We start from the raw sequence: 26,174 nt of genomic DNA on the forward strand, positions 1-26,174 counted from the left end.
TTTACCTGTTTGTTGTGTCGCGCTTTGAGCCATCCAGATAGTCCTAAAAGGGTCGGCGGCAACCACGTGCCGGGCCGACTTCACTTGCTGTCCACGCTAGAGCAACTTCAAAAGCGAGATGCTTTTGTCAAAACTGCACCCCAAGGCGAGGTGAATATGCAGGCATTCTACCCAATCCTCTTGGCATTGCAGGCCTTCAAACATGCTTTGAAAAGGAACCCAAGCAGGTACTATGTGGGTACAAATGATCCAGCAACAAGTATATTGAAGGTTATGGAGACATCACCAAGATTTGGTACCAGTCCATACCTCTACTCTGGTTGGAGACTGTACACAGAGATGATCCCCTCTTGGCCATTATAGGAACATACCCCTATGGATCATGGGATAGACAAGTTTGGAAAAGGCAACGTGCACAGAAGATAAAGGTAACAGAATCTTATTTTCGCGACCAAATTCATCTGGTGTTCTTTCAAGGACACAAGATTTCTTCTTTCATGAGGGGAAGACATCAAACGCTTCCATCCATAACTTGTTTCGTCGCGCCCCAGGTACTCCCAAAAATCCTCCAAGAATGATTGAAGTCACTTGTTCTTCAGAAGGGAATCCACAGCCAGTGGGGAGAAAAAAGTATTTCAAAACTACAGTATTTACCAGAAAATTGTATATGCAAGAAAATCCTCAAAATCTATATGTTCAAGCCATGACCCCTCCCATCTTTGTCACCAGTGTGGCGCTGCTTCCTGGAACGTAGCAGCTACCGTCGCTCGATCCAACTGGTTGAGGGTCTTCGGGGTTGTTGTTGGCAGCAAACCAGTAGTTCTGGGTCGGGTCACTAATGCATGGAGTCTCGCTAGAGCTGATGGCCATGTCGTAGTTGTTGCCGGCCGAGTTCATGATAGCTGACATGTCGTAGCCTGAGCCAGTACTCCTGAAAGAAGCCTCACCCCAGGTTGTGTCAAAGGCGCCTGAAGCTGTCTTTGCACTGGTAGCTTGAGCCCACCCAATGAGAGTCTCATCCATGAAGGCTACAACCTGGCTTTCTCCAGGAGCAAGTGCGAAGGTGAGAGTGGGTGTTTCGGGAGCGATGCAAGAGCCGAGGTTGGGGTCGGCGTCATCGACATTTCCACTTTGACTGTAGGCCTTGTTCCAGATTACGACAGTCATCGGTTGTGGAGAAGTGTTGATGAACTCGTTGGTGAATTGGTAGCCGGCAGCCGAGGGAACCTTGATCATGTTGGAGCCTTGGGGGCTACCAATGTTTCCAATGGCCTGAACTTCTGAGCCGCTCCCTATAGCTGCCTCTCCGAAACTGACCAGACTGTTGGCCAACCCCACTAGGCCATCAAAGAGAGTCGCTACATCCGAAACAACATTGTTGACGATTGAGTCAACGGGTGAAGCAGCATCAGACTTCGCAGCAGCAGTTGGAGTTGGAGTAGCGGATGAGGTAGCGACCACATGGACAGCGGGCGTGGGCGTAGGAGCGGTAACAGGAGCGACGGTTGATGTATGCTGACCAGCTTCATAGGCGGACGACCAGTTGATACCCATGTCGTCCCAGTTAAGGGCGTCCCAATTGACACTGGGAGAGATCAATTAGCCATCGGGCGACGGGTTCGGAGCAGAGGATCAACACTTACTCCCTCTTGTCGTGCGCACGACGGTGCAGATGGGCATGGAGTGGACCCGCCACGACTTCACCAACGCCCAAGGCGGCCATAATCATGGCTGAGGTTGAGCAACGCATTTTGAAAGATTGAATCGTGAGTGATGTTTATCGAGTGTTTGAGCGATCGGAAATCGGAAAAAGGAGGGATCAAAGGATGGCCGACGGGATGAAAATGAGCGGGCGAGCCGGTATATGGCTCAAAGAGTTCTAAAAGAGTGTATGAAGTGAAGAAGTGCGTCCAACGGTGACCTCAACCTTTTGTGATACGATAAAGAGAAGGGAGAGACAGAAGGGGGACCGGACGTTGAAGTAGTACCTGCTTCGGGAGAGACTGGTGGAAAGTCAGCAGGGCGTGTGGCTCCCTCTGGGTGGGCGGTGGCACTGTGGATTCATTTCTGGCTCATTTTGGGGAAAGGGGGGGGGAAACCCTGGCAAGGCCGCGAATGCAGCAGATTCCAGGCGTGAGAGGCCGCAGAACGACAGGGGGGAAAATTGAGATGGGCCAGCTAATTTACGAAGTAACTGTGTCCGGACTACGACGTTGCCAAGAGAGTATAGAGTTACCACGGTCTTCGAGGTATCATACTCAGTTCCTGGCACTCGGAAGACATGCCAGACCTGTTTAGGGTCGCGTACCTGGTAATGTGGATATGCGTTGCGCGAGCTGAGTGGCCGGGTTTCTTGTTCCTGGAACCCTGGCCAGGGGCTTTCATCACAATACCCACATGAGGTTGAACCTTCTACGACACTACACCCGATGCCAGTCGGTACTGCACGTCGACCTAAATCCTATTGCACGATAGGACGAGAGCTACTCGGACTTGGTCTCGAGAGTCGCTCGTCCCGTTGAATGTCGCAACTTTAAAAGCCATCCATCAGATTGGAGCCACGAACTTGCAAGCAGTGGCAAGCGGCGGAAGGCGCTCGCATCGCGATACGACAGTTTTGGCATCGTAAGGCTGGTACTCCGTAGACCATGGGGTCGCCATGGCGGAAGTATCGTGAGGTGGATTGCCATCGCCCCTCCGCCGCCGTGTTATGTTATGACTTCCACGTGTTTCAGCCCACTACTTGCCCTCTTCCTGACCGCGGAAATCGCCATATCTCCACCACCTAGGCAGGCCGTTGTTCTCGCAGTGGGTTATTGTCTTGTGGCCGCCTCTGGATCGCGATGGGCGGTGGTTCTCTGGTTCTTTTCCTGTGTGGATGAAACGTTGAACAGGCTCGTCAACTACTTGTGGCTTTGGTAGCGGACGTCGGACAGGTCAACCATGGTCCGTGATCCACGACTACTCCGTAGTAGAGTGCTGACTCCGCCGGGACGAATTTAGAAGCGAATGATAATACAGGATTCGCTGATAGGGCCCACGTAAAGGAATCATGGAAGGTCGTCGGTAAGACGGTACCTAACTAGTAACTACTGACTGTTTGTACCTGGTATCCTCCGTAAGTCTGTCGGTCAGTGCAAGATACTTGAGTCTTGTGCGGAGCGGACACACTAAGCCTGGAATCACAGCCTCAATTATTTTTATGTACGCATTTGGATTGGATAACTACTGTGAAGCTGCTTAACTAATAATGCCGAGTTTGTGCAGCCAGAACAAGTGATCAGCAAAACGTCAGAATGTGGAAGGAAAATTTTATCCCGCATTATTCTCCAAGCCTCCAAGGCCAAAGCCTAAGGTAAAGGCGAGTCGGCGATAGCCTTTCTGGCGACGCCCTCAAGTTCCCGCTTTCTACGGAGTACTCGCTCGGGACCATCGCTGAGGCGGATCATTATTGGGCGACGAAGCATCCGCGATTCCACGCGCATTGCATCCACGCGCATCGTCGCCAACACGGCCCCTTTTCGTCAGCAAGAGATCCCAGCGATCTGTCGGCCCCTTCTGCCTTGTCGGAACGCAAGTGGGTTTCCAGGGACCAAGGCGCGGTGGGAATGGCTTTCCCTCTGTGATCCTCGTCGTCTGGCGGTCTGGCCACGGCCAGAGAGGCCGACATTCAGGCCGTGTGGGGACGCGAATCTTTGGTCCTTGTGTTCCGTGGAGACGTTTCCAATCCCAGCCACGGAGGGCTGCCGTCGAAAGGCCCTCTGCTCAGGAACGCTGCCGGACCCGTACCGTGCTCTCGGATTGAGCCAGCCATGCCAGCAACTCGAGCATAACACACCTGACTCGTGCCACGTCCGCCCGTCGCCCAGACAATAACCGCCGCCCACAAGCTTCTGGGGGAGCAGGGGAAATCTCACGTGTCCTATGAGTTGTTGTTCCCGTGAGGTCAGAGGCCGACCTTGGCCTGGAGAATGCCACTGTGTGGGCACTTGTGGGCGTGAACTTCCGGAGAACTGCCCAATCGCTCTCACCAGGCAAAAGGACTACGTAAAGTCTTGGCCTGAGAGCTCTCGACTCCGAAAGAAACTCAAAGATCTGCCGCGCGTCATTCCCTGACAGCACTCCAATTGTCGAAAACCAGTAAGAGGACAAAGGCCCTCAAAATATGGCACCGCCACTGACCGGAATCCTCAACAATTGGGGCATAACTGGATCTTGAAGCATCCACGAAGGGCGGTGATCCTGGAACTTCGAAGTACCCAAAAACATCTCAGTATCTGTAAGACTCAGTTCTCAACAAAGGCCCGCAAACCCGGAAACACGGGTATCACAATCAAGAGATCAGCAACTTCCCAGTGAATTGTTGTCCAATCTACCCACAGTCGACCAGCAACCTCCAGAAATCCAAAACTCCGAATGACCTGTAGATCTGTAGATCTGGAGACTTGTAGCCCTATGGGCTATAGCCCTGCAGCCCTGTAGAGACCCGTACCCACCTTTACCTGGGTTTCAACTTTGTCCACCCGCTAGTCCCAGGCCTTCTTTCGCCAGCACCGCCAACAATCTCTACCGCATCCATCACTGTCTTCATACTCATGAAACTTTGCATGCCCAGACCCAAGCCCCTCCCTCCTTCCCTTCTAGCCCCAACAACTACTCCGTCATCGCCCATCTCATCGTCAATGGTCCAGGCATCCTGGTCTAGCACCTCCCATTCTGCGTTGGCTACTTCGCTGAGGAGCTTCGTTCTTAACTTGTCAGCAAGCTTCATGGGACTCAGCAGCTTCCAACTCCGTATGAATTCTGTGCCATCCGCATTTCCGAGGAATGAATGTGCCGTGCCATGAGAAAATCTTCCCATAATGGAGCTAGAAGTAGTCTTCTTGTCCTCTCCCTCGCTCTCGTCTCGACCACCTCTTGTAGGTGTGGACTGGGCAGATGGCACTCGGCCAATAGGAGGGCGGGACTGTGAGCCAATAAGTAGGTTAAAGAGATTCCTTCCAATGTTGCAGATGTCTTCAAAGCTGCTACTCTCTCCTACAGGAATACCTTGGCTTTTGCATAGCCAGGCGATATCATACGCCAGAAGGGTCACACCTTCGACGAAGAGGGAATAACCGGCTGGGTCTTCAGTAGAAAGCATCGGGAGTGGCTTCGTGATAAATAGTGGCCGGGGACGTGGTTGATTTGACTGCTCAACATGCCTTGATGCTGTGGGACTATTGTTGGAGGATTGTGCAGGCGTCGTGCCGGGGAAGGGCACATTTGTGTATTTGTACGATGAGGCTAGAGGGAATATAGTGGGTAGAGGATAGTCTCGATGAGGAAGAGTTATCTCAGCTGGAAGACGAATAGCTAGGTAATGTGTAGACAGTATCAGAAGATGTACGATGTGTGATAAAGCCGTTGAAATCTGGGCTGGGCTTGCGGCTACATGATGGAATCAGTACTGTCTCATATGATCTGGGGACGAACTTACTATTCATTGCCCTCAAATCAATGATTCCTATCCCGCCAATCTTATATTCCTCTAAGCCGCCGTTCTTCCTGACCCATCGAAGTCCATATAATTTGGCAGCCTCGCCACAAAGGAAGGCCCGGGATGATGCAGTAACAGCATGCGTCTGGTTCCATTTGTATTTGCTCATACGAATGGACTTTTCAACCTCTTCGATTTGTCTCGTTCTCCGGGCTTCAGCTCCATTTGATGCAGCGGCTAATTCCGACTTTCTGCGTTCGATGATGGCCTTCTTCTTGGCTATTTCCTCCCTGGCTTTCTCGACTTTGATCCGCAACTCATCTGCATGTGCGATGATTTGCTGTGTCCTATCCACAGCCTGTTCTTTTTCAGCCAGTATCTCGGAGATGTCTTGTCGAGAAACTGCAGGGCCGTTTTCATTCTGCTCAACACCTTTCGACTGTGACGCAACAAGGGCCGTTATCTGCTGGTCGAGGGCATCCTTTTCCACCAGCACCCGAGCGTGCTGAATTCGAGGCTCATAAAGTCGATTTCTGGCATCAGTCGGGCATAAAAATGGCAGTCTCTGTCCGCCAGTTCTAAAGCAGATATCACACTGCATCTCGAGCAGCCTAGGAAGGCTCGGAGTATCGAGGCTGGTCAGAGAAATGTAGTTATCTCTCAGTGATCGAGGAAATTGGGGTAAGTATTGGACTGCAAGAACGCTGCATAGCGCGCATTCGATATAGATATCAGAGGGGAGATTTTATCTCATAGGGAGACCATGTCGCGGAAGGTTGTCGCGGTATGATAATATAAGGCTGGATCTCGAGGACATCCAGTACCGTATCGAGTCTCGCTTGTGATAACGTTATCAGTCAGGTGATAGCGTGAATTCCCCACGTCCCGAAGTCGCGCTTGACTTCGCAACTTGGACAACTCGCAACAGCGACGTTTTTACTCCTTGAGTACCTCAAATAGTAGTGGAACAAATAGGCTTCGTCTACCATTTCATACAGAGCATCACAGTTTGAAGATTGTTTTGTTCCGTCCTCTGCCATGTCAACATCACGATTTCCACCGGAAACTCCTCATCAAACCAACATGGGCGTCGAAATCGCACCAAATACTCGACGCCAGAACAGTCCAACGAAGGGTGAAACTAAATCTGAGAAAGAGCTACCAGATCCTGAGGGCCTGGGCAAGCTTGGAGAGGAAATTCAGGTCCCATCACCCAACCCACACAATGTTTTAGGGGATGGAAGAGTAAACGGACCAGGAGGGTTCCATTCCGTGGACCAACAAACCGGGCCACAAGGACCTCCTTCTAATGGCCCGGCCCAATTAGTTGAGGATGATAACCAGTTCATGGATAAAGATTCGGATCATAACTCGACTGCCGATGTGCCAAAGATGGACTGGACAGAGTTTGAACAGCGATACGAGAATGCCATGATAGATGCAAACAAAGTGGAGGATGACTTGGTTTTGGAGTTTGAAAAGCTCTCTAAGGTGAGCTAGGCTAGCATCGTTTTCCAACCTATGCTAATATGCCTTGAAGGCTTTTTTCTACTGGGCCGAAGCTTCAGCTCAGCGGGACAATGACAGAGCATGGAAGCGGTGAGCAATTGATGATGGACCTTTCTCTTATACCCAGCTAACCTCCTAGTTTGAAAACTCGAGAACGATATGTGCAGCTATCCGAGCAAAGGCTGGAGCAGAAAAAGATGCATTGTGAGTTTCGAGGGCTAACGGTAAGGTTTTTGACTAACTGGAGGCACAGATGTCGAGGTAGTTCAGGCATTTCAGAAAGCGCTCGCATTATTGAGTCGCTGATCGGGTCACCACCTGGAAAATCAGTCGGTATATTCGCATCATTTTGGCCCGGAGCTGGAATAGCATTTGCGACAGTTTAAGGGCTTGCTAATCATTAGGCGTTTGGTGGACGGAGTAAGGCAGGCAGGCCGACTTTCTATTTATTCTTACAAGATACCCAAATGCGAGCCCGCCTCCTACATCACGTATTATTCCCAGTGATATATTTCTTTTTACCCGTCACTTCCTTTGAGCGATGTGGAACTGGCAGAAGGAAGAGGTGACTAGCACTCGATCCTGAGAGGTTTACGGGAAAACTCTATATACGCATACCTACTCCATACTCATCGAAGATAATCACGAGCCATCTATTGCCATATTGGACTTTCATCCTCAAAGAAAGGCTGACGCAGGAACCCGAAGCTCGCCCCAAATGCGTGTAGGATAAATAGGATCCCGAGTTGATTCTGATAATGGATATTTGTTGTCTAGATTCACAAGCTCGGGACTGCGCTGAACTTGGTTGGATCTAAAGGAAATGCTCAATTGTGCGTCAAGGATTATGAAATGCAAGTGTTCTCTACCTATCTATCATTGCCGTCTTCAGACAACTAGTTGCTCGTGGCCGAACAATTTGGCACGTGATTTCGTGTTTAGGTAGGCAAGAGTTATTAATCGCCTACCGTATTGACGTCGCTCCATGTTGGAAGTTCCTTTCTCTGCAACAGCCATGCCACAGTTGCACGTTCCGTACCCTCGTCAGCCTCCAGAATGGGAGAAGCTGCCATAAGAGCACCAGATATCTCACTAGTACGTTATACAGTATTGCATACAGCTCTTCCATATTGACAATAGATCTGTAGGAGGACCTTGCTAGTTTCCATGCCGCCCATTTCGACGCGACGTCTGTGAACCACTTCTCGACACACTTTCTGGGTCCTGTCGAAGAAGAATATGCAGAGGAGATAGAAGAAGATGAGCTGGGGTATTACGCAGATGGAGTGAAGCGTACCCTTACGGACAGTCAAATTGCGATCTTTCGACATTCCGAAATTCAAGCTTTACTACGCGACCGAAGACGTGCTGAGGAAGCGAGGCCATCCAGTTTTGAAGGACATAATGATAAGGAACGGTTCGAAGAAGGCGAGCTCGGGGACAACAACGTACTGGAGGTTGCTACACCTCCGCCGTTGGAGAACGAGCAAAAGTTGAGCAGGAAAGCAAGAAAAGCACAACAAGCAAAACAGAAAGGCTTCTTCAAGCAGAAGATAAAACCTGATTTGAGAAAGAGGACGTGGGACAAGGTAGATTCGGGAATGGAAAGCCTGGATTATGACGAACAGAGTAGCGGCGCTCTTGCCACGAACCAACCATCGCAGAGGAGGAAGATCTCTTACGACGACTATGAAGGTTGAGACACATCTTGACCTTGTGCAACAAATCATTCCGAAATTCATTCGGCATGCCTTGCAACAATAAAAGAGGGGCAGCGGGAATGTTGCTGACCTCCATGCGTTCCGGAGGTTTCATCGACAATCGTATGTTGGTGAGTACTTTCATAGCTTTTATCTCCTCCGAAGTCAAATGATGAAAATCATAGTATCGTCATCCTTAGTCAGAATTGGGCGTAAGACCAGGGCCTCCGCAGCTTGCTGTGAGATTCCTCTGGCTTGACGTCCGGTCAAGATGAAACATAATCTTCTCTCTGAAAAGACTTCCAAAGTTCTCTACGCTTGACCTACATCATCACTTTAGCCTGAAGCTGATATGAAAGCATAGCAGGATTTTCTGTCGAACCCTACGCCTGTCGGACAAGAGAGCTGGGTTCGAGACATACCCGCAAAATTCCATCAAATCCATCAATTTGAGGTTACACTATGAACCAGACGAGCCCTCAGGCACAGTAGCCAGAAGATGGTTTTTATCGTGTGTCACTGAGCCTCTTCTGACAAAATTGCTTTATCCCGTAGAAATCTTGGATTACCAAGAGCTTCTTCTGTCTCCATTTAAAGGAGAACGTGCTTTTGAAGAGGGCAAAGTAGGATCTGATGCTACAGATATAGTTTGGACAAGATGTTGGGACTTTGAGGTTCCCATCGCAAGGCTGTAAGGCTGAATTGCAGCCTTGGATTTCGCGAGTTGGTGTAATTACTGAAGCTGAGCTGAATACAAACACTTTCCAACCACTCCCATTATAAAATCAAAATTGAAATGACTTCCCCGCCGAGCTATGACCAACATCTTCTCGATCGGCTTAATGCACTGAAAAAGTCAAGCATCCAGCTTGACCCTTCAAAGTAGACTCAGCCTCCCAGTTTGCCTGGTCACATGCTAACGGTGCTGATAGACCACAGACACTATTGAACCTGCATTCAAGGGAGGCAACACCAGAAACAGACCTATCAGCCCGTCTACGAAGTCTCCGAAATGGTACATCTTCGCCATCACCCGCCCCAGAATCGTCCCGCGCGACACCCGCTGCAGAAATTCCCAGTCAAAGCCTCGCCGAGGATCCAGACCCTCTGCGCAATCCCCTGAACCCCGACGAGCAAAGTCTCGATGATCTTCTTGCCGAACTAGGCCCTGAGTATCAATGGACGCTGAATCCAGATGATCCTGATGATATCCAGCAGTTACTTGATGAAGCCAAGAGTGCGTTACCCCGCAATGAAGATCAGCCCGGTTCCTCGTCCAGAGAGGTCGAAAATGGTTCTAGGGATGGGAGTGATAAGTCAGAAAAGAATGTCCTCACAAGTGATCTGGATATGTCGGTGTTCGCTCTAGATGAAGAGGATGGAGATCGAAACCAAGCCCAGAACTCAGGGCTTGAGAATGAATCACGTGAGGTCCAAGATATCATCGCGAGGCTGCTGGACGAAGTGAACCTTGAACGAGGAAATGAGTCTAGCGACCAAGAGGATAACCTGGAGTCTTTAGAGAAGGGGAAAGACGAGGAATCCCTTTCACTACCGTCCGCTCCCTCAGAACTTCCCGAGCCAACCGTGACAGAAACGGAGCCAACTAGGAAATCGCTGGATTTCGAATCGGATATCACTGCTCGCATGGCAGCACTCAGAGGCCTGGGCACACCGAACGAGCTTGGTTTACCATCACCACCAACCTTTGCGCCAGCAGCCAAACCTGTGAAGGGAGTGATGAAGAAGTACACGGATGAAGAGATTGATTCTTGGTGTATCATATGCCAGGATGATGCTACGGTTAAGTGTCTGGGCTGTGATGGAGATCTATATTGTGCGAATTGTTGGAAGGAGGGACACATGGGGCCTGATGTTGGTTGGGAGGAGAGAGGACACAAGTGGACGAAGTTTAAGAAACCGAATTGAACGCCCAGGTTTTTCTTGAATGTTTACTGTTACTGCCATATACCAACACAGAAATTAGAGCCCTTTTTAACACCCTCTACAGCTCCAAGATGCATCCTAGGTTATGATCATGTGAACTGACAATCATTTGAACCACTGTGTTACATTTTCGGGTTCAAACCAGAGACGCCAAGAGAATTCCCAAACCTTTGAGGGAAATCAACGTATACATACAATGCATTTTGATTACATGCCAGGCCCGTATATCATCGCCCGACTTCCATAACGCCTCCTACATCCATATGCATCCAATACGCCGACCAATTTCACCTATGTATACACAGACAGAGAGAAACCACCCAAGTACAATTTAATCCCTAATCAAACAATCAATCGTCATCTTCGTGGAGGTCTTCGCCACGAATACCACGGCCTGCAGCACCGGCGCTGGGTTTCTTGGCCTTGCCGCGGATATCTTGCCACGTCGCACCGAATCTGCGACCTGTGCTAGCAAGGAGACCCTCCTCCTCATCAGCCTCTGCATCCGCATCCAGCTGGCTAATGTTGACTTTCGGGGTGCGGAAGAGAGCCGTGGAAAATACAATGAGGAAGATTGCCAAGAAAGCAAACTGGGCCCAGAAAGCCAGGGCTCCAAAGAACGGGAAGTTAAAAGTTACCCGATTTAGGAACGTAGATGCCACACTAGGAGTACAGACATTCTTTGATCCGTAGTCAGACGAGAGCTCGCTACACGGCTTGACCAATTCGGGATGATTCGAGCAGTCTGGTTGATCGTCTGGGTGGTGTGGCGGGTTCCCGCAGAATGTCTGGGCGCCATAGATAGCGTATTGAGGTGCGACAATCATGGTAATCGAGTAATTGATCGCGAGCATGATCAATGTCAACATCACGGTAGCCACAAGAAGAGCTTGAGGAGACGTGTGCCCTTTGCGAATCTCGAAGAGCCTGACCCAGAGAAATCGGATTCCAACGCTGGCTATACCGACCACGGAACTGCTGAAGAAGAACAGGACCAATAATGCCATTAGTACATAGTCAACTGGGAAGACTTTTGAAGCTTGAACAAAAATCCAGTTGAGTGGTTGGAAGACATTAATACTAGAGTATACGTCAGCTACCTGCGGACTAAGAGGGGTGTGAAAGCGGTTACCTTCCCAGAATGTAGCCACAATGCTGCTTGCAGATGGAATTCTTGGCCTTGTCGATGCCAGTGATCAACATCGAAACCCATATAATAACAGAGAATATGAGCAGGAGGATTCCTCCAAGTAATTTAATAGGCCGGAAGACAGCACAAAATTTAGTCCAAGCTCTGACAATAAAGCTCTTTCCTTCGCCCTGAGCCTCTGCAGCAAGACGCAGCCGACGGACCAGAGTGCGTTCTTCTCGAACCAAGGCCTCGAGTTCTCTTTGATCTTTGGCAGGAAGCCTACCTTCACGGCCTATATTGCGCGCCTCAAGCTGACGCTGCCTTTCTCGATTCTGTGCGAGAGCTGTAGCCGTGCTCTCGGAAAGCTGCGGGGCGCTGATTGATGGAGCCGATTTGATGAAGGAGATTGGCAGAAGTGCCAAACCTGAAGCAGTGTACAACACGTATAGTAGAGTGCCCAGCGATACAAGGAGCCCAAGGGCAAATGTCAAGGCCCGCTCTCCGTGATTCTCGGCCAAAAGGCGCTTGAAATAATCGAGATCCAGGTGTGCTTCTTTGCGGTCCCTCGCTACAGGCACAAAGAAACCAATAATAAACAGAATAATGACGAGCGCGACAAATATCATGGTATATTTCAACGCTCCAAAGAATCGTTGACGGAAGGTCTGTCTACCTTCCTCGGCATCAACATCGTCATATTCTTCGTAGAGGAAATATGTAAAGGGCACAACCAGAAGGCAGAGGACGGCATCCAAACTGTAGAGTGTATAATAGACGATTTTGAGGGTCAACAGGATGTTGTCTACTGTCCTTGGCGTAGCCCAGTCTTTCTTTGCGCCCAACTTCGAAGATGTCGTAGAACTAACGAGCGCTATATCAACTGGCAGGAGTAAAACCGTTGCCAGTAAGCAGGTCAAGGTAAAAATCGCGACAGTGGATACCAGCGCTGATCGGTCCCGCGGGGTTTGGTATGTATATGTGAAGATGGCCGCAATGAGAGCTACGAGCGCCACCGCGACAGCGTACGCCACCCATGTGAATGCCATCTGAATGAGCGCCATATTGTCGAACTATGGCGCTGCACAGGCTCTCGTCTGTTCACGGAATTCGATTGATTGACCGGATCTAATCTAAGGCGCTCGAACGGTCAGCATAATACTTCATTGCGTGACTGCATTCCCGAGCAGTGGCTCGAGCTCCCAAGTACACAGCAAACATACCGGTCCGCAGTAGAAAACTCTCTCTTCCACCAAAATTACGTTGCGCGTATTGTTAAGAGTACAACAAAGCTGGCATTGAGGTAGTAGAACGCTATCTTTTGAAGAATCCTCGAAGGCTCTGTGGCTCTGACGTAGCTGAAGTGTAGCTTGTTTGTGAAGTTTCAGTGGTCCCCTGCTTCTGCTGAGCTGCCCGCCGCTAAACATCAGATCGACGCGACCTTGAGCCTCAAGCTCAGAATCCCATCACGGCCCTTCCTGAAGACACCCTGGTTTCCATGTCCTTACAACGGCCATAATGCAATGCTATACGGAGCTGACACCTCCCACAGCTGTCACACACTCTTTAAGTCTACCATTCCTATCCGCAGATTCCAACAACCTCGTCGTCGCGAAAACCTCCTTGCTCCAGATCTTTTCCACTAAGACCATATCTTTCGAAGTCGAAGGCTCAACAGAGACCGATACCTCATCTGCGAAGAAAGGCGATATCTGTGACACGAGAGTCAACGATGATGAAGGGCTGGAATCGTCTTTCCTGGGTGTCGATTCGGCGCTGCGCCGCTCTGAACGCGCGCATAAAACGAAGCTCGTCCTGGTAGCAGAATACACATTATCCGGCACAGTCACGTCGTTGGTACGCATTAAGACTACGTCTTCGAAATCAGGAGGTGAAGCACTGCTGGTGGGTTTCCGCGATGCAAAACTCAGTCTGGTTGAATGGGACCCAGAACGACCGGGAATATCGACGATTTCGATACATTATTACGAGCAGGATGAACTCCAAGGAAGCCCATGGGCACCGAATCTCAGCGATTGCGTGAACTACCTGACTGCAGATCCGGGTAGCAGATGTGCAGCTCTCAAATTTGGGGCGCGAAATCTCGCGATCCTGCCTTTCAAGCAAGGGGATGAAGATGTTACCATGGATGACTGGGATGAAGAACTAGATGGCCCGCGACCTGCTGATAAAACCGCCTTGAAAACACCCAATGGGGATAGCAGCAAACCAGAAACGCCTTACAGCTCCTCATTTGTGTTGCGGTTATCTTCCTTGGACCCCAATCTTATTCATCCGATACATCTTGCGTTCCTGCACGAATACCGCGAGCCAACATTCGGCATTCTATCCTCGACATTATCACCATCATCCTCCCTTCTCTATGAACGGAAGGATCATTTAACGTACATGGTTTTTACCCTTGATCTTCATCAGAGAGCATCAACAACCATCCTGTCCGTGGGCGGATTGCCTTACGATTTATTCAGAGTGATTCCATTGCCTCCGCCTATAGGCGGCGCCCTTCTTGTGGGTGGTAACGAGGTCATACATATAGATCAAGCCGGCAAAGCTAATGGGGTTGGAGTTAATATGTTCGCCAAGCAATGTACCTCGTTTGGTCTCGTTGATCAGTCGGATCTGGAAATGCGCTTGGAAGGCTGTACAATTGAGCAACTTTCAATCGATAATGGGGAGATGCTCATAATTCTCCACGATGGTACTCTTGCTATTTTGAGTTTCCGCATGGATGGAAGATCAGTTTCTGGTTTAAGCATCAGACGAGTCTCGAGCGAGGCAGGTGGCTCTATAATTGCAGCTAGACCGTCATCCGTAAGCTCTCTGGGATCGAATACCTTGTTCGTGGGTAGTGAGAACGCTGATTCTGTCGTTCTGGGATGGAGTCGGAAGACGGGTCAGACGTCTCGTCGAAAATCCAGGCTCGAATTGCTCGATGGGGAAGACGAGGCGCTTCTTGATGAAGAGGACGACGAAGATGATGGCGACGATGATTTATACGGCGACGGCCCATCAGTTACACAAGCCGCAGCAACGAACGGCGTGGATAAATTGGATTCTACCAATAGCAAGGCTGGGGATTACGTCTTTCGGATACATGATACGCTGGAAAGCATTGCCCCTATTATAGATATGACATTCGGAAAGCCTGGTCCCTATCCGACCAGTGAAGATATGACCAACGCCAGCGGAGTAACAAGTGACTTAGAATTGGTTGCAGCAACAGGTAGAGACAAAGCTGGCTCCCTTGCAGTCATTCACCGGAACATTCAGCCAAAAGTCATTGGCCGGTTTGAGTTCCCTGAAGCCCGTGGTATATGGACTATGAGTGCGAAGAGGCCTACACCTAAAGGCCTACAAGTTGACAAAGAAAAATCAGCCATGAATGGGGATTACGCTGCTGATTCTCAGTATGATAGACTCATGATAGTATCCAAAGCATCAACCGATGCTGCTGAACTGTCTGACGTTTATGCACTAACAGCAGCTGGTTTTGAGGCTCTCACGGGAACAGAATTTGACCCTGCAGCCGGTTCAACGATAGAAGCTGGAACGTTGGGTAATGGCATGCGTGTCATTCAGGTGCTGAAATCTGAGGTCAGGAGTTACGATGGTGGTAAGTTGCCTTCTTTCCCTCAAGCATATTTGTTGCCTTCTGTATTGGAAATCTACTGTGCCGATAACTGGAGACATGGCCGTTCTACATGGGCCTCTCAATACATTTCAACTTTTGCTCTGCTTTGTAGGGAGCTATCTGGGAATACATCATGTCCAATAGCATCAATCAAAGTGTTTACCACCAATATGCCTATATGCCAGCTGCCGTTGCGATATGTTGTTTCCAAGCCTAAGTTTGTCGAGAATGGACAGCTGACCTAGAGATTTGTAGATCTTGGTTTGGCGCAGATACTACCAATGTATGACGATGATACAGGAGCAGAACCGAAGATAATCAGCGCCGGCTTTGCGGATCCTTTCTTGCTGCTGTTAAGAGACGATTCCAGTATCTTCGTCGCTCAGTGCGATGACAACAACGAGCTTGAAGAGATCGAAAGAGAGGATGACGCTCTACTCGCAACAAAATGGCTTGCCGGCTGCTTATACTCCGATACCACGGGTGTCTTTGCAAGTGTTCAGTCTGGCAAGGAGCAAAAGAATGGACAAAATGTTATGATGTTCTTGCTGAGCGCCGGGGGTGCATTGCACGTGAGTTACTTTCTGCGAAATATTGGAGCCAACAGGCTAATCAAAATCCCTCCAGATCTATGCATTACCCGATCTTTCTAAAGCTGTCTACGTTGCAGAAGGCTTATGTTTTGTACCTCCGGTACTTTCAGCAGATTATGCCGCCAGGAGGTCAGCAGCTCGCGAGACTTTAACAGAAATACTCGTCGCTGATCTTGGCGATGCGGTCTCGAAATCCCCTTACCTTATTGTGAGTGTCACTGTAAAAACCCCTGAGCTTAGACTGACTTCTCTTAGTTGCGCGCATCGAATGACGATCTCACGATATATGAACCCTTCCGGACAGATTCCACCACAACACCAAAAACTCTCTCATCTTCCTTACACTTCCTCAAATTAACCAATCCTCATTTAGCTGAGAATCCCGAGGTTTCTGCTGCAGAGACCGCAGAAAATACATCCGGATCCAGAAACAACCCAATGCGTGCCATCTCGAACTTAGGCGGGTATAGTACCGTCTTCCTCCCTGGTGGCTCGCCTAGTTTCGTTATTAAGAGCTCTAAGAGCATACCAAAGGTCATCGGTTTGCAAGGGGCTGGCGTCAGAGGCATGAGCAGCTTCCACACCGCGGGCTGTGACAGAGGCTTCATCTATGCAGACATAAACGGCGTAGCTCGAGTCTCACAGCTGCCTCCCAATACGTCTTTTGAACTTGGAATGACATTACAGAAAGTCGAGCTTGGCCAAGCCGTACATGCCATCGCCTATCATCCACCTATGGAGACCTATGTCGTTGGCACCAGCATTGGAACCGAGTTTGAGCTGCCGAAAGACGATGACCACCATCGTGAGTGGCAACGGGAAGATATCTCTTTCAAACCGACCACGGAGAAAGGGTTCCTCAAATTAGTCAGCCCGATAAACTGGACTGTCATCGACACCGTCGAGTTAGACCCTTGCGAGATGGTCATGTGTATCAAGACGCTGAATCTTGAGGTTTCAGAGTCCACAAATGAACGAAAACAGTTGATCACTGTCGGGACAGCTCTGTCCAAGGGTGAAGATCTTGCGATTAAAGGCCGTCTTTATGTATACGACGTTGTCACGGTAGTACCAGAGCCGGATCGGCCAGAAACCAACAAGAGACTCAAACTTGTTGCCAAGGAAGAGATACCTCGTGGAGCTATCACTGCGGTTTCTGAAGTCGGTACTCAGGGCTTTATGCTTGTGGCCCAGGGCCAAAAATGTATGGTCCGAGGTCTGAAAGAAGACGGGACGCTGTTACCTGTTGCTTTCATGGACATGAATTGCTACGTGACTTCTGTCAAGCAACTTGGTGGGACAGGTCTCTGCGTTATGGCAGATGCTGTCAAAGGAGTCTGGTTTGCGGGCTATACTGAAGAACCTTATAAGATGATACTCTTCGGCAAGAGTGCTCGAAACATGGAAGTCATGGCAGTTGATATCCTTCCGGACGGGAAAGATCTCTACATCGTGGTCGCCGACGCAGATTGCAATCTGCACATTATGCAATACGACCCGGAAGGTAAGTCTCGTCTCCTCCCATCCTCTCATTCATTTCAGCACTGATGATATTCTAGATCCCAAGTCCCTCCACGGCCATCTCCTACTCCACCGCACCACCTTTTCCCTCGGAGGTCACATGCCCACCACCATGACACTGCTTCCGCGCACCAAACCAGCAACCATGCTCCCAGCGACTCCGGACGCCATGGACCAAGCAGCCGATGCCACGATTCCCGAATACGAGATCCTCATGAGCGACAACACGGGCTCCATCGCTCTCCTCTCTCCCTTATCAGAAGCCCAATACCGACGCCTCAGCACACTAACCAGCCACCTCACGAACACGCTCTATCATGCATGCGGCTTGAATCCCCGAGCGTACAGAGTGGGTAAGGATGCGCCCGACGGAACGGTGGGTGGTAGGACCGTCGTCGATGGCGGCATGCTGATGCGCTGGATGGAGCTGGGCAGTCAGAGACGCGTTGAGGTTGCGGGACGCGTAGGAGTGGATGTCGAGGAGGTGCGCGAGGATCTGGCTGCGCTGATGGGCGGCTTGGGATACTTGTAATAAGGCAGGCAGCATGTACAAATATTGGTCTAGGTTCATGTTTCAGGGAGGTTTGGCGAATTCCTTGCTAGGTAGTTGAGATTAATTTAGAAAGAAAATTATCTCGGAATTATAAGTTGGAATGCCGGAGTTATCTTGTGGTATTGAACTTCAACTCATTGCTGGAAATTATGCTGATTTGATTTAAACTTGTGATGGGGTAGGAGGATGGAAGGATAGAGAAGTACTGGGGACAAGGCCTGGGTGCTATAGAGCCGTCGAGCTTCTGTTACGGGGACTACATACTATACGCATATGGCAACAATTTCCCAGGGCAGTATTGCATCTCAGGACAGAGTCTTTGGCCGCAATGACGAGGGGAATTACAGACTCTACACTACTTTACCAGCAGAGGGTGGAATCTGTGGTAGCAAAATATCCCGAGGCCACAGATAATTCATTCTTCCCCTTTCATGGTCTTTAGGAATTATACTTGAGCGTCTTGGATACTTTGGGGACCAATGCTCCCTCGTTGTTTGACATCATAATCCAAACAGTCCTTTCCCCTCCAGTACCTTATTTTGCAGACATATGTTGGTCACGACATTTCCAACCTTTGCCTTGACTTCTTCAACCTTGACTAACATTTTCTTGACGTCCTGGAATTGGTCCTTTGCCGTAGACTCTGTAGCCTTCAGCAGGTCCAGGCTTGGTGGCTCCAGGGTCCAGGCGATACTAATATGGAAAGCATCTGAGACATCATCTGAGACATCTTGCATGCTATTCCCTTCCACGTCTGATCCGAAAGGCCGAGACACTTTACTGGCGTTCTTGAACGATTCCATTGGTTGGGGGTTCTTCTCGATAGTCTTGGTATAAAGGGGCGGTTGCCCATGCTCTTGTACGACCTTGTTGCAAGCGTGAAGTAGTCTATTCAAACCATTGGAATCGGGCACATTCAGTCGGAGAACTAGGAACCAGCGGGTCCCCTCGAAATTCGGAACCCAGTCCAGGCGTGAGAAGGTAATATCGAAACTACTGATATTAGTCACGTGCCTAGCTGTTATCAGATGGGGGGGCAAAAATCACGGTCGAATTCGTGCTGAGCGGATAGTGCGCTCTAAGGAGGCCACGAATCTATGCCTCTGCTCGGTCGCAAAGCCAATCGGCCGCGAAAGACTAACGTGAAGGGGTAGAGGAGCGCCCAGGTCACTCGTTAAGAGCGATTGGATCTTGGACCCCTCTGAGGGGATTGCACCTTTCAAAGTCGAGATCAAACTGGTCAGAGATTCGTGTTCTATGGTTAAAGGATACCCTCGACTATGTCAGTCATGGTCTATCAGCATCGCAGCGAGGGCCGGTCGAGGCTTACACTCGATGTATAGGTGGGTTGGCCAATTGCCCTCGATATGAGGGGTGACCCGTTTTCTCCCACCATGGAGACTCGGGTCATCCCGCGTGCCCACCCTGGTGGTCGACGCATATAAATCATAGAACTTGGAGGGTAGAGGAGGCAAGTCTGACGAGGGCTTATTGTGCTTATTGTTGTCGTTGTTGTCGTTGTCGTCGTTGTTGTCGCTATCCTCACGTGGCCGTTTCAACGCCGTGGATCTGGATACCGTGTGGACGTCGTCTGCTTCATCACCAGACGAAGAGTAATCGACGAGTGCCATGCCTATCACATTCCATTTCCGGGAGATCTCGACTGGGCCGTGTTGCGTGTAATGTGGTCGAAAGAGAGATCAGTGAGATCAGTCGATTGCACCCAACGTCAGCCGTGTGGGTCGAGGCTCGAAAGCAAGCAAGTTCCTCCTTACCTTACTTACATATAGGATAGGACCTAGGGCACTCCGGACAAGAAGGCTTTCTCTTTCTTTCAGGTTTCAAAAACTTTCCGAGCACAACCAAGACGGCCAGACCACAGTCTATTCTCAACTTCTCCGAAGCATCCGCAAACTGCAAAAGCGCTCAACCATCTCTCGCATGACGTCTCGTCGCCGTGTGTCCCTCCCGTCCTCCGCAGTCCACCTGCTAAGCGAAACCCCTTGCATCTATTTTAAACTCTTTTTTGCAGTATCGTCTCTCCCCGCTATCCCGAGCTCTCCGTGGGACTCGGGAAGTATTACTGGACATACAAATACTCGTGTTGGTGTTGAAAAAGCCTCCTATTTTTCCTATTTACCGCTTGCCTCCCCTCCGCCGTCCCGAGTTTTCCAGATCTCAAGTCGCCCAATATGGACTCTCCTGTAGCGGATAAGGAATGGGTAGGTCATACATACACATCTATGCACGGCTATTCTTGCACATGCAAGGGTCTGAGTCCTGTCTTGCCCCAAGGCTTCGATTCGAGCCTTGCTTGCCGTTCGTCTCTGTTCTGTGCAGCAGCACATTCGCTGATGTCGTTCATGTTCCTGTCTATCTAGGCCAGCAAATACCTCCTGGATCCTTTAACGGATCCTGAACCAAGCCAGGAAACTGGCCCTGGGAGCCATTTTACATCTTCCGTTGCACCAGCTTCAAAAACCCCAGCTGTGACCAGCACGGTAACCACCTATCCCTCACCACCACCGGCCTATCCCACACCACCACCATCTGCCAGTCCGACACAACCCACTTTCCACCCTTCAAACCCATGGGCAAACTACAGACACAGCGTGTACGGAAGTGGGTATTCCAACGGCGGACCGAGCCGGAGAAGCCATGAAGAATCCACTCAGGCTGCCAAAGAGCGAAGAAGGCGCAGTTCCTTGGGGGAGAGGTTCCCCGGCGATATGTCCCACCGACCCCTCGATCAGCTGCGGAAGGAGACCAAAACGGCCTATCGAGCGCCGCATTTGAGAAAACGGCACATGCCTGGAGCGGATGTCATCGACGCTCTCGACAAGTCGATGGGAGTAGCCTATCATCATGAGGGACCCTATGATGCGACTCTCCGGGCGCGGAACATGAATACGAAGACCTCCCCAGTTGAAGCTCTGCGAACCTCGAATGCCGAGGCCCTTCGAGCCACGCCAAGAGAGAATATCAGAGATGCGCTGGATAGACATATGCCTCTGCAGGGCACGGCCGTCATTCCACCCGGATTCGAAGGGCCAGATGGTAAGCCAATGCAGTATGAGGAGGGCGCCGATCTGATGAGGGAGCCGGATGCGGCTGGTGGTGCCTATAAGAGGTGGGAGGGCGTGGTATGTCCCACTCCCACACCATCATGACGATTGTTGATTTCTCTGCAGACCTATCTCCCCGATGACCTCAAGGGGAAAGGAGAACCATCCTTCCGAATCGAGAAGGCTCTGAAAGACCACGAGGCCAATGCCCATCGACGAGTCACGTCGGATGGGGCCTCCGCATACGAGATGCAAACCCCAAAGAGCAAACCCCCGCCGCCTTCTCGTCAACACAGTGCAGATAGTCCCCGCAGTGCAAAGAGTCCCGCCAGTGCAGGTCCGAGCGAAGCGACCGGAAGTAGCCTCAAGTACGCCCAGTTCGAGAATGAAATGCGGAGAAGCAACACCACTGGACGACAGGTAGGAGCGGCACTGAAGAGGAGACTTGGAAGTTTGAGAAAAAGCTTTATCAAAAGCACCATTGACTAGACAGAGGGCTGTAATTTGGGGGCGTCTTTTTTTGGCAAGTGTAAGCGAAATCCACACTTCGAGTATCTATCTTGCTCGTCTTTCTTTTCGTCAGTGGCTAAGATAGTAATAATAACTGCGGGCGAAGATGTATTTATTAGTTTTAAATGCCGGGATAGCTTGGCTTGTATGATAGCGGTTATGAAATTATGCAATAGAAAGGGTATATTTGGGCAACCTTGGTCCATTCCAGCATCTATCTTGATATGCGTTCTTTGGATCTGTAACATCAATAGACATACTGCATATTGCCTGGATAGGAAACAAACTCATATAGAATAGAAATTACCCCAGAGCTACTGGAACGGGACAAGGACATGAGAGGAGATAGGTAGAAAGAACTGTCTTCAGATCAAAACAAACTCACATTTGCGGGCAAGACCACACTTTCTTTGAAGAATTACTTCATTGCCTTGTCAAAGTTTAATGCTAATACCGCCATTCCCAGAACACAACTCCGACCGCTGATGCAAAAATCCAATTCCCGAGTATTGTCACCAATATGAAGCAGGATTTAGAGCTCGTCCAGATTTGGCCGTCTGATCTCCCATCTTCGAGGCGAGACTGGTAATCCGATATAGTATTCCCAAAAGCGGGACAATTCCAAGATGAAGATTTCGAACCTGCGGCTATTAGTTTGGGCTCAATGTCATAGAGAGGCTGGCTGTATAACTTACACATGCTTAGGGAACGTGAACCAACTCTTGACGATATATTTCACAGCCTTCCAAACGAGACTCATCTCGCTCCAGAACATGTCGGCTGGCGTTTGATCGGTGTACTGTTTCTGCCTCCTGCGTTCTTCTTCCTCAAATTCCGTGAACTCATCATCAGAGACCGCGTCCGATTGTGACTTCCCGGGAATGACATGGTGGTGGCCCACGCTCTCTTCTTCAGTCTCCTCCGATTCAACTATGGTCCTGAATTTATGGATAGCAGTCAAAGAGTCGGAGATCCGGGCGAGGGTGTTGAAAAGCGCGACTAGCTCGGTCCTCTTCAACATCGGGACATCGACCTCGTTATTGTCGAATTCGAAGAGAACTTTCAGAGCGGCGCCATAACCGGCCGTTTGTACTTTTCCCCAAAGCCGGCACTTGTCGCAGCCAACGCAGTCCATAATCCTGCTCACGTTTCGGAATCGATTGCGGAAGTCCTCTTTCAGACTCGGGCCTTCACCGTTAACGAACATGATACTCTCGTCGAAAATTGGAGGCACAGTTCCAGCTTGAGAAGTCAAAGCTTGGACTTTGGCCTTGGTGATGCTGTCTTGGACGGGATCCCCAGAGCAAAAGGTGTAGTCCTTCAAATATGGCCCCAGCTTCGTCACCGCGCGCAGGACCAAAGCGTAGTTGAAGTATAGATTGGATACTCGATCGGGATACCCGTGCAGGCGGTCTTTGTAGCACTGCACGTTTGGACCCCATTCACCAGTGGTCTGGTTCAAGTACTCCCAGCAAATATGTGTACTGATGGAGGTGTGCATGCCAGATATGATCCTATAGAAGACACGCTTCTCAAGGCACTCATCTTCATTCTCGAAACCAGTCTCGGAAACAAACGGAGTATTCGGGGAGCTCTTCTGACGTGCCTCAAGAGCTTCTTGCCTTTTCCTATCCTCCAGCACCGACTTCAGCGCATTTGCCGCAGGTCCCTGATGTGGTAGATGTGAAATTCCGAGCGAGGCGGATTTCGGGAATGAGGTTTTTGAGAAGCAGTTCTCGCGGTAGATGGCATCCCAGACCTGCTGTGCCCCTTCACCTGCATATCCCGTAAATCGTTCTGGGTTGTCCACCAGGCTCACATAGTCTCCCTTGCTAGTAGCGCTCTCGTCCTCTGGCACGCAATAGTCCCGTTCGTCGCATTCGTCGTCGTACTCTACCACGCAACTTTCTCCCACGTCCTCACCCAACATGCCCTGTAATGGCTTTTCTCGCCCTCGTTCTTCTTGCTGTTTCTTCCCCGGATGCCCGGCTTTAGGACCCTCCAGCTTCCCTAACTCTCCTGCTCTCCATATCGGCGGGATGTCCTTTTCGTCTTCTAATGTATTCACTGCACAGGCAATATTGCCACACATGCTATTCGCGTCATCCCAAAATGGACATTCCTTCCCAAATAGATTTAATCGGTAGTATGAAAAGAAATCTGTGTTCTTAGTGATATCGAGTAGGGAAGGTCTGAGCTCTCCGTTGAGCTCGTCGAGAGTAGAGTAGGAGGCGCAGGCGTCCGAGACAATTGCTTTGGGAGAGATCTAATTGAAAACGTCAGACAGGTGCCTTACAAGAGGAGGGAGGACGTACCGCGCAAACATCTGGACCTGGAGTTTGTGATCTTGACGCGCCCTTAGGTTCTGCTGCATGAGAGGTGCCCAGCAGAGCAAAGACAGCAAGATAGAAGACGCGTGCCGCGGCCTTCATAGTTGCCACGAAACGCCTGGCTTTTACTGTCCAAATATCTAAATGATTGAGCGGGTGAATAGATTGCAGCAGAAGTGAGTAGTATATTTATGTGTGGAGGTGCCGGATGGATGGGACAAAGGAATGGTAGCCTTATCGAGGTCTCAATTCGTCGCATACACGGAAACTGAACAAGGGAATGCCGATTCCTTGGAGATATTTCCCAAGGTATAAATGAAAGCGAAGGAAAAGATCACAAGAAATTGCATCCACGTAGAAAGAGTGCACAGAGAGTGGATTGCAAAGAATGTCATGCCATGTTTCATTTGCCTAGTGAAATTTCCTATTTAGTAGAAGTAAAGGTGTCCATTTGGTATTTTGTGGTTCGATTACAACTCAACCTCGCCTCGCCCCCGAGAGTATTGAAATGCGCCACTTCGCCTTGCCACCCCGGTGCAACTTAAGCCTCATATTTCTGGATCCTACGCCGATTTGAGTTTGCGCGAACTCGAGTAGGAGTTTCGGTCTTATTGCGCCTGTTCAAAAAGCTAGAGCTGTGGGAGCGGGAATATCCGCCCATCCGCCAGTACGAGAGTTATGAGATTAATGTTCGACACAATATTACGGTTCAAAGGAACGCAAGAACCCTCAATTGCAGAGAATCTTGCTTGAAGCTCTTGTATTACCAGCAGAAGCAGGCTTCGAAGGTTGTCTTGGAAAAGAAATCCACCAGCGATATCGCGGGACCCAAGAGGGTGGAAGAAGCGGAGCGAAATCTTTGATATGTACCATAGTCTTGTTTACTTGCTGTTAACAAGATACAGGAAAAGGATTGTGAAATCTCTGAAAGGAGAGAGTGACTCATTAATCCTAATCTAGTACATCGAAGAAGCCATCGATGGCCATCAAAGTGGGATGTATCGGAGAGACATAAGACGTAACATCATCAAAGCCTATGCCACCGGTTGTATGTCTTGCGCCGGATCAGGAGGACCGCCAAATTCAAATCAAGTACACCAAAAACCTTGAATGTGTCTATTGGCCCGGGGGGACATAGTTGATAGGTCTCCTAGAACTCAGTTAGCGTGTGATTGGACATATCAAGGGGCTGACTGCACTTACTTGAAGAGGAGTATATGTGGCTCTGGCTCATGCACTTCATAATGCTCCCATCCAAGACTCTGTTGCGAAGTTAGTCTAGGCTTCTTTTGCAATATATATTCTCGGCGTACTTGAGTAATGCCCAGCGCTCTCCATTCTTCTTCCCACAGCAACTTCAGCGTGCCCTTCGATGGGTCATGGTATTCTTTCGGGATGGCCTTCAGCATATTCTTGGGAAGCTGGACATGTCGGTATTCGAATTCATCGTCAGAGTACCTACTCAGACGCATCAGCCTCTGTACATGGAGAAGAGGTGCTGCTAGTCCTCGTGGTTAAAGCACGCGGTTGGCTCTCTCTCACCTGGCGGAATAATGGATCGAATCAATGAACTCTTCCAAACGTGCCTTCTCCGATTCGGAGAGGGGTCTGGGAACCTTGTTCCGTCTGCTATAGTCCAAATCTGCCATTGTCTTGATTTGTGTGGTGTTGGTTCTCGGAGGGTGGTTGGAGAAGCTAATAGTGGGGCTGAGAGCGACTTAAACGTTTGCGAAGCTCTGAGGATCTGCACGGGCCGCTCCCTCTTTAACCAACAAACAACTCCTCTGCAATGTGTTGCTTTTGCTGATTAGAAGCAAGTGTATGACGTGCGGGGGTGTTTTCGGGACGTGTAAGGGTTGCTGGCTCCAGGTGCCTCCGACCGCGAAGGAGCAAGACTGAAGCGGCGGAGCGGGTGCAGCAGCAGAAACCAGGCGCTCAGAGGGACGCGGGATTCGGGGGAGGTTGCTGGATCGGCGGGAAGGGTTTTCTCTGTGCGGAACAGACCAACGATGCTCTGCAGTTGTTCTATTATCCGTGTTTTTGCGTTGCTCGGCTTTGTTTATTTTTCGGCAAGAGCCCGCCGACTTGCAGCCTCGTCCTTAGCGTAGGGGTCACGTGCCACGCTGGAATTCCCAGTATCACCTCTTCGGGGATCTCGCGCCACAGGAGAAGTGTGCGCGCGCGAT

The 26,174-nt window shown here is 50.0% G+C and overlaps 12 protein-coding genes across 12 annotated transcripts; 5 read left to right on the forward strand and 7 right to left on the reverse strand.

Annotated features, from left to right (window-relative positions):
- Nucleotides 1-529: 529 nt before the first annotated feature.
- On the reverse strand, nt 530-1,905 carry M430DRAFT_189030 (hypothetical protein). Its single transcript, XM_024863980.1, has 3 exons — nt 1,644-1,905; nt 1,504-1,585; nt 530-1,227 (listed from the first exon to the last, which is right to left on the reverse strand). Exons 1-3 carry the CDS (start codon nt 1,748-1,750, stop codon nt 697-699), a joined length of 720 nt encoding a protein of 239 aa, XP_024717160.1. The 5' UTR covers nt 1,751-1,905; the 3' UTR covers nt 530-696.
- Nucleotides 1,906-4,498: 2,593 nt separating this feature from the next.
- On the reverse strand, nt 4,499-6,080 carry M430DRAFT_109736 (hypothetical protein; the record flags this gene model as incomplete). The annotated part of the gene is made up of 2 exons (XM_024861302.1): nt 4,499-5,430; nt 5,480-6,080. 2 exons carry the CDS (start codon nt 6,078-6,080, stop codon nt 4,499-4,501), a joined length of 1,533 nt encoding a protein of 510 aa, XP_024717161.1.
- Nucleotides 6,081-6,410: 330 nt separating this feature from the next.
- M430DRAFT_37513 (hypothetical protein) lies at nt 6,411-7,490 on the forward strand. Its single transcript, XM_024867136.1, has 4 exons — nt 6,411-6,970; nt 7,020-7,078; nt 7,128-7,192; nt 7,242-7,490. Exons 1-4 carry the CDS (start codon nt 6,563-6,565, stop codon nt 7,292-7,294), a joined length of 585 nt encoding a protein of 194 aa, XP_024717162.1. The 5' UTR covers nt 6,411-6,562; the 3' UTR covers nt 7,295-7,490.
- A 554-nt stretch (nt 7,491-8,044) lies between these two features.
- M430DRAFT_22987 (hypothetical protein) lies at nt 8,045-8,688 on the forward strand (the record flags this gene model as incomplete). The annotated part of the gene is made up of 2 exons (XM_024864807.1): nt 8,045-8,083; nt 8,137-8,688. 2 exons carry the CDS (start codon nt 8,045-8,047, stop codon nt 8,686-8,688), a joined length of 591 nt encoding a protein of 196 aa, XP_024717163.1.
- Nucleotides 8,689-9,463: 775 nt separating this feature from the next.
- Nucleotides 9,464-11,082, forward strand: M430DRAFT_70001 (hypothetical protein). The gene is made up of 2 exons (XM_024869469.1): nt 9,464-9,570; nt 9,621-11,082. Exons 1-2 carry the CDS (start codon nt 9,485-9,487, stop codon nt 10,615-10,617), a joined length of 1,083 nt encoding a protein of 360 aa, XP_024717164.1. The 5' UTR covers nt 9,464-9,484; the 3' UTR covers nt 10,618-11,082.
- M430DRAFT_109888 (hypothetical protein) lies at nt 10,986-12,828 on the reverse strand (the record flags this gene model as incomplete). The annotated part of the gene is made up of 2 exons (XM_024861316.1): nt 10,986-11,715; nt 11,768-12,828. 2 exons carry the CDS (start codon nt 12,826-12,828, stop codon nt 10,986-10,988), a joined length of 1,791 nt encoding a protein of 596 aa, XP_024717165.1.
- Nucleotides 12,829-13,234: 406 nt separating this feature from the next.
- M430DRAFT_37516 (hypothetical protein) lies at nt 13,235-18,200 on the forward strand. Its single transcript, XM_024867137.1, has 5 exons — nt 13,235-15,398; nt 15,672-15,988; nt 16,044-16,217; nt 16,265-17,513; nt 17,569-18,200. Exons 1-5 carry the CDS (start codon nt 13,283-13,285, stop codon nt 18,060-18,062), a joined length of 4,350 nt encoding a protein of 1,449 aa, XP_024717166.1. The 5' UTR covers nt 13,235-13,282; the 3' UTR covers nt 18,063-18,200.
- A 383-nt stretch (nt 18,201-18,583) lies between these two features.
- M430DRAFT_54134 (hypothetical protein) lies at nt 18,584-19,714 on the reverse strand (the record flags this gene model as incomplete). Its single annotated transcript, XM_024868443.1, has 3 exons — nt 18,584-19,076; nt 19,131-19,356; nt 19,414-19,714. The coding sequence occupies 3 exons, from the start codon at nt 19,712-19,714 to the stop codon at nt 18,584-18,586; spliced, it is 1,020 nt and encodes a 339-aa protein (XP_024717167.1).
- Nucleotides 19,715-20,275: 561 nt separating this feature from the next.
- Nucleotides 20,276-21,637, forward strand: M430DRAFT_22992 (hypothetical protein; the record flags this gene model as incomplete). The annotated part of the gene is made up of 3 exons (XM_024864809.1): nt 20,276-20,305; nt 20,465-21,226; nt 21,275-21,637. The coding sequence occupies 3 exons, from the start codon at nt 20,276-20,278 to the stop codon at nt 21,635-21,637; spliced, it is 1,155 nt and encodes a 384-aa protein (XP_024717168.1).
- A 553-nt stretch (nt 21,638-22,190) lies between these two features.
- On the reverse strand, nt 22,191-24,090 carry M430DRAFT_54138 (hypothetical protein; the record flags this gene model as incomplete). Its single annotated transcript, XM_024868444.1, has 3 exons — nt 22,191-22,299; nt 22,354-23,924; nt 23,974-24,090. The coding sequence occupies 3 exons, from the start codon at nt 24,088-24,090 to the stop codon at nt 22,191-22,193; spliced, it is 1,797 nt and encodes a 598-aa protein (XP_024717169.1).
- A 1,014-nt stretch (nt 24,091-25,104) lies between these two features.
- M430DRAFT_147722 (hypothetical protein) lies at nt 25,105-26,038 on the reverse strand (the record flags this gene model as incomplete). Its single annotated transcript, XM_024863082.1, has 4 exons — nt 25,531-26,038; nt 25,302-25,446; nt 25,192-25,250; nt 25,105-25,138 (listed from the first exon to the last, which is right to left on the reverse strand). The coding sequence occupies exons 1-4, from the start codon at nt 25,635-25,637 to the stop codon at nt 25,105-25,107; spliced, it is 345 nt and encodes a 114-aa protein (XP_024717170.1). The 5' UTR covers nt 25,638-26,038.
- M430DRAFT_45686 (hypothetical protein) lies at nt 25,243-26,013 on the reverse strand (the record flags this gene model as incomplete). The annotated part of the gene is made up of 3 exons (XM_024867786.1): nt 25,243-25,250; nt 25,302-25,446; nt 25,531-26,013. A coding segment is annotated over one exon (307 nt), but the record flags the coding sequence as incomplete, so codon positions are not given.
- Nucleotides 26,039-26,174: the final 136 nt, after the last annotated feature.

Source organism: Amorphotheca resinae (assembly GCF_003019875.1).
Source record: "Amorphotheca resinae ATCC 22711 unplaced genomic scaffold M430scaffold_13, whole genome shotgun sequence".
Taxonomy (NCBI): domain Eukaryota; kingdom Fungi; phylum Ascomycota; class Leotiomycetes; order Helotiales; family Amorphothecaceae; genus Amorphotheca; species Amorphotheca resinae.

Excerpts from the sequence above, each read along its gene's own strand:
- M430DRAFT_70001 (XM_024869469.1), top strand. The coding sequence starts at position 9,485 with ATGACTTCCCCGCCGAGCTATGACCAACATCTTCTCGATCGGCTTAAT. Across the intron at positions 9,571-9,620 it reads ATCCAGCTTGACCCTTCAAA|ACCACAGACACTATTGAACC; the intron begins GTAGACTCAGCC and ends CGGTGCTGATAG.
- M430DRAFT_37516 (XM_024867137.1), top strand. The coding sequence starts at position 13,283 with ATGCAATGCTATACGGAGCTGACACCTCCCACAGCTGTCACACACTCT. Across the intron at positions 15,399-15,671 it reads GGTCAGGAGTTACGATGGTG|ATCTTGGTTTGGCGCAGATA; the intron begins GTAAGTTGCCTT and ends AGAGATTTGTAG. Across the intron at positions 16,218-16,264 it reads CGAAATCCCCTTACCTTATT|TTGCGCGCATCGAATGACGA; the intron begins GTGAGTGTCACT and ends GACTTCTCTTAG.
- M430DRAFT_189030 (XM_024863980.1), bottom strand. The coding sequence starts at position 1,750 with ATGCGTTGCTCAACCTCAGCCATGATTATGGCCGCCTTGGGCGTTGGT. Across the intron at positions 1,586-1,643 it reads CGTGCGCACGACAAGAGGGA|TGTCAATTGGGACGCCCTTA; the intron begins GTAAGTGTTGAT and ends GATCTCTCCCAG. Across the intron at positions 1,228-1,503 it reads CTGGTCAGCATACATCAACC|GTTCCCTCGGCTGCCGGCTA; the intron begins GTCGCTCCTGTT and ends AACATGATCAAG.
- M430DRAFT_37513 (XM_024867136.1), top strand. The coding sequence starts at position 6,563 with ATGGGCGTCGAAATCGCACCAAATACTCGACGCCAGAACAGTCCAACG. Across the intron at positions 7,079-7,127 it reads AATGACAGAGCATGGAAGCG|TTTGAAAACTCGAGAACGAT; the intron begins GTGAGCAATTGA and ends CTAACCTCCTAG. Across the intron at positions 7,193-7,241 it reads GGAGCAGAAAAAGATGCATT|ATGTCGAGGTAGTTCAGGCA; the intron begins GTGAGTTTCGAG and ends CTGGAGGCACAG.